This window comes from Eschrichtius robustus, chromosome 3 (genome assembly GCF_028021215.1).
Source record: "Eschrichtius robustus isolate mEscRob2 chromosome 3, mEscRob2.pri, whole genome shotgun sequence".
NCBI lineage: Eukaryota > Metazoa > Chordata > Mammalia > Artiodactyla > Eschrichtiidae > Eschrichtius > Eschrichtius robustus.
The window spans coordinates 17,101,114-17,115,967 of record NC_090826.1 but is presented as its reverse complement, the minus strand read 5'-3'; the positions used below and the strand labels follow the sequence as shown (position 1 = coordinate 17,115,967).

Sequence of the window (14,854 nt, the reverse complement as noted above, 5' to 3'; positions counted from 1 at the left end):
TCTGGCTTGTGTGGGCTTGAGTCCTGGCTCCTCTGTCCACACTCTGAAACGTTACACGAGGGATTCCTCTCGGTGTGTCACTTTCCTCATCTGTAAAGTGGGGCTAGTAGAGCTCTTGCAGCAATTACACGAGTTCCTTAAAGGCTGGAATTGCACCTCTGGGATCTGAGAGGGTGATTTTAGGTGGTGCCCTGATTAAACATTTTTTTATATTAATAGTGATAATGTTAGGGAAAAAACATCAACACGTCAGACCTGTCATGATTGCATGGAAATCGTTGCCTATGATGGGGCTGTGTGTTTAAGGGTTTTCTTAAGTGAATCAATTGAAAGGAAAGTTTAAAGGAATTAATAGCACAGGGAGCACATGGCCATAGCAGACATCATGATCATAGTACCTGAATTGCTAAGTAATGAACGTGATATGCATTTACCAGGTGCTGGGCCCTGGTATTTTTACACATATTAACTCATTTCACTGTCACAATAACCCTTTGAAGTAGGTATGATTGTTCTCTCTGTTTTACAGATGGGGAAACTGAGGCATGGAGAGGTGAAGTAGCTTTCCCAAGGTCACACAACTAATAAATGGCAGGGCTGGGTTTTGAACCCAGGCAGTCTGGCCCCAGAGCCTGGGTTCTTAGCCCCATACTACTCAAGTCTGGGAAACGTTAGTGATCTGTGTGGAGCTGCCTGGCCCTGAGCCCTGGCCGCCAGTGGTGCCGGGAGCACAGGAGATGGTGGGACCATTGTCTGGGGCTGGGCTGGGAGAATGAGGCGCCAGGCTAGCCCAGCTGCTCCGGGCTTCAGGGGAATGGGAAGGGGGGAATCAAGGCCGTCTCCCTGTGGCCTCTGGTCTGAGCATCTGGGCACCCAGGGGCAGGGGCTGAGGGCACAGGGAGTCCCAGCTCACTGACTTCTTCCTGTGCCCCAGCCCCGGGCGGAGCCCCACCCATCCGCATTGAGACCTCCTCCTCCCACGTGGCCGAAGGGCAGACCCTGGATCTGAAATGCGTGGTGCCTGGCCAGGCCCACGCCCAGGTCACATGGCACAGGCGCGGGGGCAGCCTTCCCGCCCGGCACCAGGTATGGAGCCTGGAGAAAGCAGGATGTGGGCATTCCCACCCCACTCCGTCGTCCCCTGCCCGGGAGGGAAGGTGGCCCCAACATCCGGGGCTTCAGGAAAATGACAGCAGGAGATCACTGGGAGTCAGGAGTTCAAGAACAGGCTGGGCATGGAAGGGCCGTCACTGGCTGCCCAGCACCTTGGTGCAAATTAGAAAAGGACACCTCTTGTTCAAGACACTGGACTTTCTCCTGCCAGGAAAAGCATAATAGTAAACATACCCCACGACGTCTAATGTCAAAGGCATCCACCTTTGGCAGGAGGCAGCATCCGCAATGGTACATGACAGTCCTGGGGTACAGGTATAGAGGGCTGGGGCGTCTGACGGCCTTGGCCACCAGCCCCCCGGCTCACTCTCCCCACTCTCGCCCCACCCTGGCCAGGTCCACGGCCCCCTGCTGAGGCTGAACCAGGTGTCCCCTGCCGACTCTGGCGAGTACTCCTGTCGAGTGGCCAGCAGCTCGGGCACTCTGGAGGCTTCTGTCCTGGTCACAATCGAGGCCTCCAGCCCAGGCCCCATTCCTGGTGAGTGACAGGAGCAGTGGGCGGTTCTGGGCACAGGCTTGGGGGCCCCTTCCTGGCCTTGCTCCTCCTGCTGTCCAGCAGGGCTCTAGCCCTCGGCTTCAGGAAGGTCCTCCAGCCCCTCCCCCAACCACTGGGGACCAAGGTCACACCACGGTATCTCGGCCCCCAGGGGACAGAGACCCTTCTTAGGTCAATGGTGCTCAGCCATGTCAGTCACTCTCAAGCCACTGCACCTCCAGGAGGGCCAGCTGGCACTCGGTGCCACCGCCTTAGGTCTCTGCCTGCACCCCCGGGGCCGCCCCTTTGTCACCCACCCATTGTGCCCACAGCCCCAGGACTGGCCCAGCCCATCTACATCGAGGCCTCCTCCTCCCATGTGGCCGAAGGACAAACCCTGGACCTGAACTGTGTGGTACCCAGGCAGGCACATGCCCAGGTCACGTGGTACAAGCGTGGGGGCAGCCTCCCCGCCCGGCACCAGGTACAGGGGCCAGGGATGGGGAGGATTCAGGGCAGGCAAGTTTTGGCCTGCAGTTGCCTTCTGCATCCCAAACCTTCTTCACACAAACCCTGGCATGCCTGGGGACCCCAGGGGATAAAATACTTTGCGGGGAGGAGTTCAGCAGCCTGGGAATTGAGAGACCTGGGTTTTTCTCCTGGCTTTGCTGCTGAATCATTTCCTGCAGCAGTTTCCTCCTCTGAAAAGGGCATGGAGTGGACTTGTAGGATTCTGTGAATGAAGCTTCCTCATCTCCACCAGCTGGAGCCCTGAGCTCCTGAGAACTCTTGGGCACTGTCACAGCCGGGCTTGGGGACTTGCCCTGTCCTGAGTGCTCTGGCACGATGGCCACCCTCTCCTCACTCCGACAGACCCACGGCTCCCGGCTGCGGCTCCACCACCTGTCCCAGGCCGACTCCGGAGAATACGTGTGCCGTGTGGTTGGCAGCTCGGGCCCTGAGCACGAGGCCTCCTTCACGGTCACTGTCCCGCCCAGTGCAGGGTCCTCGTACCGTGAGTGAGGCGGACGCCACGGGCAGGGGGAGGCAGGGAGACACTGGGGCTGAGGCGGGGGGAGGGGAGGCGGGGGAGCCCCCCCAGCCCTGCTGAGCCCAGCCCTCTGCCTCTGTCCTCCCCCAGGCCTTAGGAGCCCTGTCATCTCTATCGACCCGCCCAGCAGCACCGTGCGGCAGGGCCAAGATGCCAGCTTCAAGTGCCTCATCCATGATGGGGCAGCCCCCATCAGCCTTGAGTGGAAGACTCGGAACCAGGAGCTGGAGGGTGAGCCGGGCGGGGTGGGGGGCTGGAGGCGGGTGTGAATGCACGAGGATCACCACTGGCGGCTGGGCAGAGACGACCGTGGCACCAAACTTTCTGTGTGACCCCGGGTAAAGCCCTTCCCCTCTGGGGACTTGGTGTCCCTATCTGGATGGTGAGAGGGCTGGACCCAGGAGTCTCCAAGGACTTGTTTATCAACCATCCGTGACCCTGTGAGCTGGATACACCCAGACCGGAGGGGTCGGGGCCATGGGGCACTGGTGTGCCTACTGGCAGCGCCAAGGCAGGAGGACACCCTCACTGACCACACCCTCCTTGATGCCAACCCCGCAGACAATGTCCACATCAGCCCCAACGGCTCCATCATCACCATCGTGGGCACCCGGCCCAGCAACCACGGTGCCTACCGCTGCGTGGCCTCCAATGCCTATGGTGTGGCCCAGAGTGTCGTGAACCTCAGCGTGCACGGTGAGGGCCTTCAACCCCATGGGCTCTGACTTCATGTTTCCAGCCCTGATTCCGAGCTCAGAACCTCCAGGCTTAAATCCAGCCTCTGCCACTGCCTCCCTCTTGGGCATTCTCCCTCTCTGAGCCTCGGTCTCTACATGGGTGCAGTGGGGAGACTAGTGCCCACTGGCAGTTACTGGTAAGGGGGCTGTGACAGTGCACGTGACCAGCAGAGCCCTGTGTGTGTATCAGTGGTGTCATTCCTCTGGGCAGGGCCCCCGACAGTGTCTGTGCTCCCCGAGAGCCCTGTGCGGGTGAAAGTGGGAAAGGCCATCGCCCTGGAGTGCGTCAGTGCTGGGGAGCCCCGCTCTTCTGCTCGCTGGACCCGGATCGGTGCCCCCACCAACCTGGAGCAGCGGGCACCTGGGCTCGTGGACAGCCACACGGTGCTGCAGGTGATGTCAGGGGGGTCTCACCTCTGGATCTGAGGCCCAGTCAGGGCCCGTTCTTGAGCAGTTACCTGGAGGAAAGAGTGGTGGATGGACAGATGGGTGATGAATTGGTGGAGAAAGGGAGGGATGGGATAGGTGGATGATGGGTAGATGGGAAGATGGTCAGGAAGAAAGAAGGAAGGTGGAAGGAGGAATGGGTAGAAGGATGGGTGGTTGGGTGGGTAGGTGGATGGATGGATGGGTAGGTGGGTGGGTAGATGGATGGATGGATGGATGGGTAAATGGGTGGATGAGTGGATAGGTGGGTAGATGTATGGATGATGGATGCATGGACGGGTAGATGGGGGGGTGGATGTGTGGATGGATAGACTAATGGGATATCTTGAGTGTGAGCCCTCAAGCATCCAGTCAAATAGGAAAGCTAAAAACAAAGGGACGGGTAGAAGAAAGAGGTGAAACCAAGCCAGAGGGCTGATGCCAAGGTCCCGCCCTCAGTGGCCCCATAACCAACATCCTTGCTTCTTCCAGATTTCGTCAGCTAAACCATCAGATGCAGGCGTCTACGTCTGCCTAGCTCAGAATGCACTGGGCACAGCGCAGAAGCGAGTGGAAGTAATTGTAGACACGGGCACTGTGGCCCCAGGGACCCCCCAGGTCCAGGTAGAAGAAGCCGAGCTGACTGTGGAAGCTGGACACACGGCCACCCTGCGCTGCTCAGCCACAGGTGTGGACGGGGGCTGGCACACAGGGCAGGCAGAGCAGCGGGCCCTGGGGCCTGAATTTAGACACAAGAGACCTGAAGATGATGTCATGCTCAGGAAGGGGGCTTTGCTGCTGGCAATCTCCCAGTGATGGCTGAGGTGCCCACTTTGTGCCCCCCATGAAGGAGCAAGCTTACCCAGGTCCCTTCCTGACCATCCCACCCCCAGCCAGTCCTGGGGCAGCCCACCAACCTCTGCCACTCCACTCCACAGGCAGCCCCACGCCCACTATCCACTGGTCCAAGCTGCGCTCCCCGCTGCCATGGCAGCACCAGCTGGAAGGTGACACGCTAATCATCCCACGGGTAGCCCAGCAGGACTCGGGCCAGTACATCTGCAACGCCACTAACCCTGCCGGGCATGCTGAGGCCACCATCGCCCTGCATGTAGAGAGTAAGGCCCTCGTCCACCCTCCTCGGGCTACCCTCTCCGCACTGCATGGAGGTCTGAGCCCCCCAACCAGGCCACACCCTGGACAGAACTCCAGGAACCCCATCTGGAGGGTCGCATGCACCTCAGGCCCCGGAGCCTGCCCTAACCTAAAACCCACGTCCCCTCCTGGGACCTTGGCTTCCCCCATCCCCAGTCCTCTGGGCTCCCCGTTCAGCTTCCCTGGTCCTTTGGCAAGTCGCCAGGGCCCAGCACCTGCTCCCATCCTGACCTCTGCTCTTCGCCGCCCTGACCTCTGTGTCTCCAACCCCAGGCCCGCCGTATGCCACCACAGTCCCGGAGCACGCCTCGGTGCAGGCAGGGGAGACGGTGCAGCTCCAGTGCCTGGCTCATGGGACGCCCCCACTCACCTTCCAGTGGAGCCGTGTGGGCGGCAGCCTCCCTGGGAGGGCGACCACCAGGAATGAGATGCTACTCTTTGAGCCTGCGGCCCCTGCGGACTCAGGCCGCTACCGCTGCCGGGTCACCAACAAGGTGGGCTCAGCTGAGGCCTTCGCCCAGGTGCTGGTCCGAGGTGAGCAGCCCCAGCTCAGGCTGGGCAGAAGGAGGTCAGCTTTCCTCCAGGCGCTTGTCCGAGCCTTTCACTTACCCCTCAGCTGGTGCCGGGGGACCCCCACCTGGGGCACAAAGACTCCCCTCCACTACCCTAGCTGGAATGCCTTCTTTTCCCCCAGGAAGACCCCGGTCACTTTGTTCTCAGCAACTCTAGCTCTCACTGCTGCATCCCTCCCTTGGCATTGACCTCACGCTGCCAGAGGCTATGTTTACATGAGTACCCCAGCCTGCCTCACCTGCCAGACGAGGATGCTCAGGGCAGGGCCTGGACCCAGTCACCTCAGCAGCCCTGGGCTGGTCCACCACAGCACCCAGAACGGGCTGCGTAAATGCTGGACGGTGACAACAATGCATCTGTGATAGGGCAGCACCCACCCCCGATGCCCAGGGTTTCAGTGGGTCTCCAAAGAATCCCCCATCTCCGTGGTCTCCTCAAGAGCCTGGACTGAAGTGAGCCCAGGTCCTGGGTTCAGCGCACAGCCCGATCACTTGATAGTTGTGTGACCTTGGCCAAGTCAGTGAACTTCAAGCCTCACTGTCTTCATCCGGTAAAGTAGAGAGGACAATGCCAGCACATAGGCTGACTTAGAAAGGGACACATATGTAGAGCCCGTGGCACCTAGTAGGCACTTGGTAAATGGTGATAGTATGCATTTGACCCACCCTCCCGTATGTCCCCTGCACCCGGACATTAGGTGCCTTCACCTGGGATCCTCCTGTTAGTTAGTTAGTTAGTTAGTTAGTTAGTTAGTTAGTTAGTTAGTTAGTTATGGCTGGGTTGGGTCTTCGTTGCTGTGCGCAGGCTTTCTCTAGTTGCAGCAAGTGGGGACTACTCTTCATTACGTTGCGTGGGCTTCTCATTGCGGTGGCCTCTCTTGTTGTGCAGCACGGGCTCTAGGCACGTGGGCTTCAGCAGTTGTGGCACACGGGCTTAGTTGCTCCTTGGCATGTGGGATCTTCCCGGACCAGGGCCTGAACCCGTGTCCCCTGCTTTGGCAGGCGGATTCTTAACCACTGCGCCACCGGGGAAGTCCCTCTCCTATTCTAGACTAGAGCCAGAATAGTCTTTGCTGTCCTTCCTTCAGATGTCTGAATCTTTCCAAGGCCGACCGCTCCCGCTCTCGCCTTGGGCTGCCCTCCCCTCCCGAAGGCCAGGAGCTTCTGGAAGCACAGCCCAGCATTCCACAGGCTCTTACTTGTGTTGATTGAATGACTGCACGAGTGAGCAGATGAATGAATCTGCCAATGAAAGGTCTCTTTTCCCTGGTCAGAGAGGCAAACAGGAGAACGTCCCCTGAATGTTAGGATGGGGGTTTCCTGGGTCCTGGAGGGGCATCGGGGATATCACACATACACACACACACACACACACACACACACACGTGCGCGCGCACAACCTCTTACCTGTCCCCGCAGGCCCCTCCGGCTCTCTCCCCGCCACCCCCATCCCAGCAGGATCCGCGCCCACCGTTCAGGTCACGCCTCAGCTGGAGACCAAGAGCATAGGGGCCAGCGTCGAGTTCCACTGTGTCGTGCCCAGCGACCCGGGCACTCAACTCCGCTGGATCAAAGAAGGGGGTCAGCTGCCTCCTGGCCACAGCATGCACGATGGGGTGCTCCGGTGAGTGGAGGCAGGGGCAGGACTGAACTTGGGCACCCCAGCCCAAGGCACCCAGTGGGGCTGTTAGAATACCTGTCCTACTGGGCTTAGCATAAAACAATGGCCTTGGGCAAGTCACTTCACCTCCCTGAGCCTCAGTGTTCTCAGCTGTACAGTGGGTTATATGAGACCGGAATGAGATAACCTAAAGCACTTAACACAGTGCTTAGCATGTGGAAGGCCTTCAGTAATCAGTGGCCCATGTTCGTATTATTGTTAAAGGGAAGAGAACAAGCTCTGAGACCAGACATATACATATGACCCAGATCTCAGCTCTGCTACTTGATAACTGTGTGATCTGGAACTCTAGACCACAAGGTCTTGGTCAAAAATGGGTGTGGTGACACTCACCCTGACTTCCTACCTACCTCCCATGGTTTTGGGGAGACTAGAAGTTTACATCGTGTGCTGATACTTGACGACTTTTAACTCCCACACAATTGCAAAGTATTCTCACCAATTGTTTTTATTCACTGATGTCGTATTATTTTTTTTCTTTACAGAATCCAGAACTTGGACCAGAGCTGCCAAGGGACGTATGTTTGCCAGGCCCATGGACCATGGGGACAGGCCCAGGCCAGTGCCCAGCTTGTTGTCCAAGGTAGGACGGTGGCTTCAGGCTTCTGCTAAGAGCAGCGGACAGAGATGAAGGGCACAGGGACCATATTCCCCAAGAAACCCCTTAAATGTGTACAAATAAAGAGAATTATTCGATTGTATCTTGCTTTCGTCTAGCACAGAGTGAGGCGGCTTGACAAATATTGCAAGGGAGGGGGGAAGAAGGGAGATGGGCGGAGTGAGTGGGTGCTCAGACAAACCAATGAAAATGACTGCGGATGCACAAGTGAGTAAAACGAATGAACAGAGAGCAAACAAGTGAGCGCGCTAATGAGCGGATGCACGAAAAAGCGAATGAAATGCTGAATGCCTCGGGCTCCAGTGCTCACCTGTTCTGGGGCAGTCTGCGGCTTCTCTGAGCCCAGGCCTGCAGCAGGCTGGCCTCACTCGGTTCTGCCTCATCCTCCCCCAGCTCTGCCCTCTGTGCTCATCAACATCCGGACCTCCGTGCAGACCGTGGTGGTCGGCCATGCCGTGGAGTTCGAGTGCCTGGCCCTGGGTGACCCCAAGCCTCAGGTGACGTGGAGCAAAGTCGGAGGGCGCCTGCGGCCTGGCATCGTGCAGAGCGGAGGCATCGTCAGGATCGCCCACGTGGAGCTGGCTGACGCAGGACAGTACCGCTGCACTGCCACCAACGCCGCAGGCACCACCCAGTCCCACGTGCTGCTGCTCGTGCAAGGTGAAGGCTGGCAGGGACCTCTGCGGGGCCGGGGAGCGTGCAGGGGCTGCTCTCACGCCATCTCCTGCCTTACCTGCGCTACTCCTCCTTCCTGCTCTCTTGGGGATTTTCAATTTGGTGTATTTAGGGAGCAGGTTTCATAACAAGCAGGTGCAGCAGGGGATAGCAGTGAGTGTTCCTCTAGGGCAGCTGGAACTTGCAGGGAAAAGCTATGCCATGGGGCATCAAGAGGAAATCAGATAAGTAGTCTTCACCTGCTGGAGCTCCTGCTCTGATGAGGGAGACCTACAGCTCAGTCTGATGGCAGAGACAGCACAAACACAAAACAGACGTAAAAGACAGGAAAACATGGACAATGGATGATGCCAGGCAGACACAGTCTGTGTGTTCTTCAGAGGCTATTCTTTTTCACCCCAAGCCCTATGACTTGCCCCAGACTCACCCACACTGCCCTAGTACCCCCTTTTCAGGTCCCCAGAGGGCTGCACAATTTTCCACCCAGGTGTGTTGAAGAGGCTCGGTCTGTGGGGTCAGTTGGACCTGTCCCTGAGCCCTGGCTCTGCCTGGTTCCACCTGTGCAACCAGGAGTGAACAGCCACAGTTTCCTCATCTGTGAAATGGGGACATAGTGCCTCCCTTCCAGGGATGGCATGAGGATTAAACAAGTCAGGACACAGGCTGGGCTCACAAACGGTTGGTGTCATCAGGTTGATGGCCTGTGTCTCCTCCTCCCCTCTCAGCCTTGCCCCAGATCTCAACGCCCCCAGAGGTCCGTGTGCCCACTGGTTCTGCAGCTGTCTTCCCCTGCATGGCCTCTGGCTACCCCACTCCTGACATCACCTGGAGCAAGGTAAATGCTAGGCAGGGAACCAGCGGGCGTACCTGAGGGGCAGGGACCAGGTCTTCACCATCTCGGTGCCCCCAGGAGCTGGCCCAGGCTTGGCCCGGAGTATGTGCTCCACGTCTGAGGGTGGGCCCCAGGCAGGGATGGGAGACAGGCCCCGTGGAGGTGTGGGCCAAGGCCAGGGTTCAAAGTGCCAGTGTGTTTGCAGCTGGATGGGAACCTGCCGCCCGACAGCCGCCTGGAGAACAACATGCTGCTGCTGCCCTCGGTCCAGCCCCAGGACGCAGGCACCTATGTCTGCACCGCCACCAACCGCCAGGGCAAGGTCAAAGCCTTTGCCCATCTGCAGGTGCCAGGTGAGACCACACACCCCGGGATAGGCGGCACCCTGCCCGCCGCCTTGTGGGTGGCGTCTTGAACTGTGCTTTCTGCCTGCAGAGCGGGTGGTGCCCTACTTCACGCAGACCCCCCACTCTTTCCTGCCGCTGCCCACCATCAAGGATGCCTACAGGAAGTTTGAGATCAAGATCACCTTCCGGCCCGACTCAGCGGATGGTGAGCAGGGGAGGAGCTGATTGGGGGGACCCGGGGCTGGGGATCTCCGAAGTCACTGCCATCAGGGTATGAGCCCTGGCAGCCCCCAGTCCTCAGCCTTCCCTGCCCCAGGGGCTCCAGGCCGGCCGGGCCTCCCCCTCTGGCTCTCTCATGCCTCCTCTTCTCCATTCCCTCCTCTGTGATACCTGCACCCAAACCTCCCCCGGTCCCTCTGCCATTGATGCAGCAACCCCCAGTCCTTCTGTCCCATCTCCCTACTCCTGTCTCTGCTCCTTCCTCCTTTTCCCCATCTCTCACCCTTCCCTCCTCTCTCTCTCTCTCTCTCTCTCATCTGTCTCCTCCCACCTCTTACGGGTCTCTGACTTTCACTGTCCAGGCCTCGTTCTCTACTCGGGTGAGTCTCCGCCTCCCTCTCCTCCCTCAGGTAGACCCTGCAGTGTAAGTGAAGCAAATTCAGCTTCTTTCCAGGGGCTTCAGCAAGGCCCTTCTGTTTAGGGCGCCATCCTGAGAGTGAGACGCCCTGGCTGTGTGGGGTGTGCCGGAGGGAGGGACAGCAGTTAGCGAGGGGAAAGGCTCACAAGCTTGGGCCATTCGTTCCGGGGCTGGGCAGACAGGGAGCCCATAGCTGGACGGGAGGCCCTAACACAGCTGTGCCCGCCCAGGGCTGCTGCTGTACAACGGGCAGAAGCGGATCCCAGGGAGCCCCACCAACCTGGCCAACAGGCAGCCCGACTTCATCTCCTTCGGCCTTGTGGGCGGGAGGCCCGAGTTCCGGTGAGACCCTCGCCCTCCCGGTTTACAGGGGAAGCGGGGCTGGGGGACTAGATTGCGGGATTTTCGTCAGGCACACACCACCTTGGGCTGAGTTGTACGACGGAGGTTCTGAAAGAAGGAGGAGGTGTGGCCGTTACCCTCGGTGACCCCCATGCTGCCGGGGTCAGCACAGTGCACCAGCCGGGTGCGGAGGAAGCGGCCTCAGACTTGCACACAGTTGCGGCAGAAATACAGCGATGCTGAGTGTGTCCTTCCAGGGCGGGACTGCTGCAGGCCAGAATTCATTCATTCAGTTATTCATTCAACAGTTTTTTGCTGAATACCTACTATGTGCCAGGCACTGATACAAACAAAACAAATCAAGTTCTGGCCCTTGTGGGAATGAATATTCTAGTTGGGGAAGACCAGCCACAAACAAAGAAGGAAAGAAACAAGGTCATCTCCGAGGGAGGAGTGCTCAGACGAACAGTGAGGCCAGGTGCTAGGCTGTAGGGCCTAGAGCCAGGGGCACTTGGAGCCCCGGGGGCTGCTCTGAATAAGCTCCCAGGGAAAGAGTGTAGGAGAAGAAGAACCCCTGGGGAGGTGCAGGGATAGGGTGAGCTGGGGGTGGTGATGGGGCGAGAGCACAAGGCAGGGAGAGGAACTGGAGCAGGATGGCAGGGAATGGCGTCAACACCTTTGCCCAGCCCGGGCTCCCTGCCCAGCCTTTCCTACAAACCCCATATCCGCTCTCTCCCGCTCTGGCCCTCCCTCCCACCCCGCGGAGCAGGTTTGATGCAGGCTCGGGCATGGCCACCATCCGTCACCCCGCACCGCTAGCACTGGGCCAGTTCCACACCGTGACCCTGCTGCGCAGCCTCACCCAGGGCTCCCTGGTCGTGGGCAGCCTGGCCCCGGTCAACGGCACCTCCCAGGTGAGACCCAGCCCCGTTCCTCTATTCCTAGCCCCTCCCCACCTCCGCTCAGCCTCTGCCATTCCTGACTTACCCCCTGTCCAGGGCAAGTTCCAGGGTCTGGACCTGAATGAGGAGCTCTACCTGGGTGGCTACCCCGACTATGGCGCCATCCCCAAGGCAGGGCTGAGCAGCGGCTTCATAGGTGAACCCCCTCCCCACCTTCAGCCCTGGCCAGACCTCACCTGGCTGGCAGAGCACCTGGGAGGGCACTGCAGGGCGTGGGTTGGAGCTGGGCAGGCCTCCCAGCACCCCTGCCTTGGCTCATCCTGCCTGCCCGCCCCCCAGGCTGTGTCCGGGAGCTGCGCATCCAGGGTGAGGAGATCGTCTTCCACGACCTCAACCTTACAGCGCATGGCATCTCCCACTGCCCCACCTGTCGGGACCGGCCCTGCCAGGTAACCCCACACCGCACACTCCTCCCGGCCGCCCAGGCCGCTGTCCTCAGCCATGGCCGGCCCTGGTGGGGAGTGGGGAAGGGCCAGAGTGCTCTCGGTCTGACTTCCGGGGGCTGCTTTGCAGAACGGGGGCCAGTGCCAGGACTCGGAGAGCAGCAGCTATGTGTGTGTGTGCCCGGCTGGCTTCACCGGGAGCCGCTGTGAGCACTCGCAGGCCCTGCACTGCCACCCAGGTGTGTAACCCAACCTCTCCATCACTGCCACTCCGGGCTCTTCCCTCTGCCCGTTGCTGCCCTGTCATATCCACCCCAACTGCTAACTGTACTCACCACACTCTCTCCGTCTTTCCCGAGTACTTAACCACTCTTCCTGGATTCTGACTTCCATCACTGCCACCCTAATACCCACCATGCCTCCCATCTCTGCTACCCAAGCACTCGTCCCCCCTCACTGTACCCGGACACTCCCCCCAGCCCCAATCACTGCTCCCTGGTACCTACCACCTTCCCATCTGTTACCAAGGCACTCACCCCACTACCCACCACCCAGGTACAGTCTTTCAAGAACAAAAGAGTCACTCGTTCACTGCCCCCCTTGCTCTCTCCCTGCCCAGCCTCCTCTGGCCCCACCCTTGCCCAAATCCATTCCTCTTCCCCGGTCTCCCGATGCAGCCCTCGCAGGCTGGCCTGGCCCTAAGTAGCCAAGGCCCCCGGGGTGCAATAGGTAGAGCTCTGGCATCAGGACCCCACCATCTCCCAGGCCACCTCAATGTCCTCCTCATTGGCCTGTGTGTCCCCCAGAGGCCTGTGGACCCGACGCCACCTGTGTGAACCGGCCCGACGGCCGAGGCTACACCTGCCGCTGCCACCTGGGCCGCTCAGGGGTGAGGTGTGAGGAAGGTAAGTGGAGCTGGGCCTGAGACCCCCAGTGATCCCAGTAAGGATGGGAGAAGCTGGGCAGGGCATTCTGAGGCCATGACGGGCCCTGTGGATGATAAAATTATTCCAGAGCCAGAGGGCCTCAAAGTCACCTGGCCAAGCTTCTGCCCAGCCTGAATCCCGTACACAAGGGCCCCAAAGGGGAACCCCATCTAACTGGAGATCCAGCCTGGTCTGTAGTGCTGGGGGCAGGGTGCTTCTAGGCTGTTGCAGCCATTGCCCAGCTGGTCCCGAGCCTCTAGGACTGGAGAGTGGGGTGGGCAGGGGTCCCAGAGGAAGGCTGCATAGTTGGAGCCCTCCCAGGACTCTGGCATCCCCACTGCCCTGGCTGATCTGTGGCTGCTGCAGGTGTGACTGTGACCACCCCTTCCCTGTCGGGCGCGGGCTCCTACCTGGCGCTGCCTGCTCTCACCAACACGCACCACGAGCTACGCCTGGACGTTGAGTTTAAGCCGCTGGCACCTGACGGAGTCCTGCTGTTCAGCGGGGGGAAGAGCGGGCCTGTGGAGGATTTCGTGTCCCTGGCGATGGTTGGCGGCCACCTGGAGTTCCGCTATGAGTTGGGGTCAGGTGAGCACCGACACCAAATGCAGTTGAGCTGTAGGCACCGAGCTCCGTGCCCCCCTGGCCCTCCACACCCCCGGGAGGCGGGAGGAATAAATTCTGAAGTCAGACCAACCGGAGTCCCGTGTTCTTCACGTTGCTTCTCTGCGTGTGACCTGAAGTGAGTCTCTAGACCTCTCGGGTTCCTCTGGGACACTGGGGGGCTGAAGGAGGTTCCCTGTCTGCTCAAGTTCCTGTAGGGGGTGGGACAGGGCAGAGGGCCATCCGTGTGCCAACCCTGCCGGCGTCCTCCCCAGGGCTGGCCATTCTGCGGAGCTCCGAGCCCCTGGCCCTGGGCCGCTGGCATCGCATGTCCGCAGAGCGTCTCAACAAGGACGGCAGCCTGCGGGTGAACGGCGGGCGCCCTGTGCTGCGCTCCTCACCCGGCAAGAGCCAGGGCCTCAACCTGCACACCCTGCTCTACCTGGGTGGTGTGGAGCCGTCCATGCAGCTGCCCCTGGCCACCAACGTGAGCGCTCACTTCCGCGGCTGCGTGGGCGAGGTGAGCGACTTCCAGACGGCAAGCGGGGAGGGCGGGGTGATTTCCCTCCGCCTGCAGCCAGCCCAAGGCGCTTGGGATCAGAGCCTCAGTTTCCTCCTCTGTAAAATGGGGATAATTACACCTGCTTTGAAGGTTGTAGTGAGGAGGGACTGCACTGATGGATACTTCTGGCGCACAGTAGACCCTCGACTTTGGTCCTCCCCCCAGACCCTAGAAACCCACGTTACTGCTCAAGTTCCAGCCTGGGCTCCCAGCTACCCTCTGCTGCAGTCTTCTCTCTGCTGGTACACCCGTGCGTCAGCCTCCTGCCTTCTTCGAGTCCCTTAGTGTCCCTATGCCCACAGGTGTCAGTGAATGGAAAGCGGCTGGACCTCACCTACAGCTTCCTGGGCAGCCGGGGCGTCGGGCAGTGCTACGACAGCTCCCCGTGTGAGCGCCAGCCTTGCCGCAATGGTGCCACGTGCATGCCCGCCGGCGAATACGAGTTCCAGTGCCTGTGTCGAGACGGCTTCAAAGGCAAGGGAGCCCGGCCAGGCACTGGGAGGGAGGGGTGGGGGGTGGTCAGTGGCCGCTCCAGCCCATGCCCACTCACCTCTGCCCTGGCCCAAAGGAGACCTCTGTGAGCACGAGGAGAACCCCTGCCAGCTCCGTGAGCCCTGTCTGCATGGGGGTACCTGCCAGGGCACCCGCTGCCTCTGTCCCCCCGGCTTCTCTGGCCCTCGCTGCCAACAAGGTAAC

General features: G+C 60.1%; 1 protein-coding gene across 3 annotated transcripts in view; it reads left to right on the top strand.

Annotated features, from left to right (window-relative positions):
* HSPG2 (heparan sulfate proteoglycan 2) overlaps positions 1 to 14,854 on the top strand; it is a 101,940-nt gene that overhangs the window by 82,581 nt on the left and 4,505 nt on the right. For 2 of the 3 annotated variants that reach the window (XM_068539109.1, XM_068539108.1), the window contains exons 65-90: positions 935 to 1,086; positions 1,510 to 1,651; positions 1,981 to 2,132; positions 2,522 to 2,663; positions 2,790 to 2,930; positions 3,261 to 3,395; positions 3,648 to 3,829; positions 4,355 to 4,550; positions 4,801 to 4,980; positions 5,291 to 5,551; positions 7,009 to 7,213; positions 7,756 to 7,853; positions 8,283 to 8,549; positions 9,290 to 9,399; positions 9,602 to 9,749; positions 9,832 to 9,948; positions 10,611 to 10,722; positions 11,492 to 11,636; positions 11,721 to 11,820; positions 11,964 to 12,073; positions 12,198 to 12,306; positions 12,874 to 12,972; positions 13,360 to 13,581; positions 13,872 to 14,116; positions 14,461 to 14,632; positions 14,727 to 14,849. In XM_068539109.1, coding sequence (XP_068395210.1) covers positions 935 to 1,086; positions 1,510 to 1,651; positions 1,981 to 2,132; positions 2,522 to 2,663; positions 2,790 to 2,930; positions 3,261 to 3,395; positions 3,648 to 3,829; positions 4,355 to 4,550; positions 4,801 to 4,980; positions 5,291 to 5,551; positions 7,009 to 7,213; positions 7,756 to 7,853; positions 8,283 to 8,549; positions 9,290 to 9,399; positions 9,602 to 9,749; positions 9,832 to 9,948; positions 10,611 to 10,722; positions 11,492 to 11,636; positions 11,721 to 11,820; positions 11,964 to 12,073; positions 12,198 to 12,306; positions 12,874 to 12,972; positions 13,360 to 13,581; positions 13,872 to 14,116; positions 14,461 to 14,632; positions 14,727 to 14,849 — 4,065 coding nt within the window. The remainder of the gene's footprint in view (positions 1 to 934; positions 1,087 to 1,509; positions 1,652 to 1,980; positions 2,133 to 2,521; positions 2,664 to 2,789; positions 2,931 to 3,260; positions 3,396 to 3,647; positions 3,830 to 4,354; positions 4,551 to 4,800; positions 4,981 to 5,290; positions 5,552 to 7,008; positions 7,214 to 7,755; positions 7,854 to 8,282; positions 8,550 to 9,289; positions 9,400 to 9,601; positions 9,750 to 9,831; positions 9,949 to 10,610; positions 10,723 to 11,491; positions 11,637 to 11,720; positions 11,821 to 11,963; positions 12,074 to 12,197; positions 12,307 to 12,873; positions 12,973 to 13,359; positions 13,582 to 13,871; positions 14,117 to 14,460; positions 14,633 to 14,726; positions 14,850 to 14,854) is intronic. The other variant, XM_068539110.1, reaches the window with a different exon arrangement.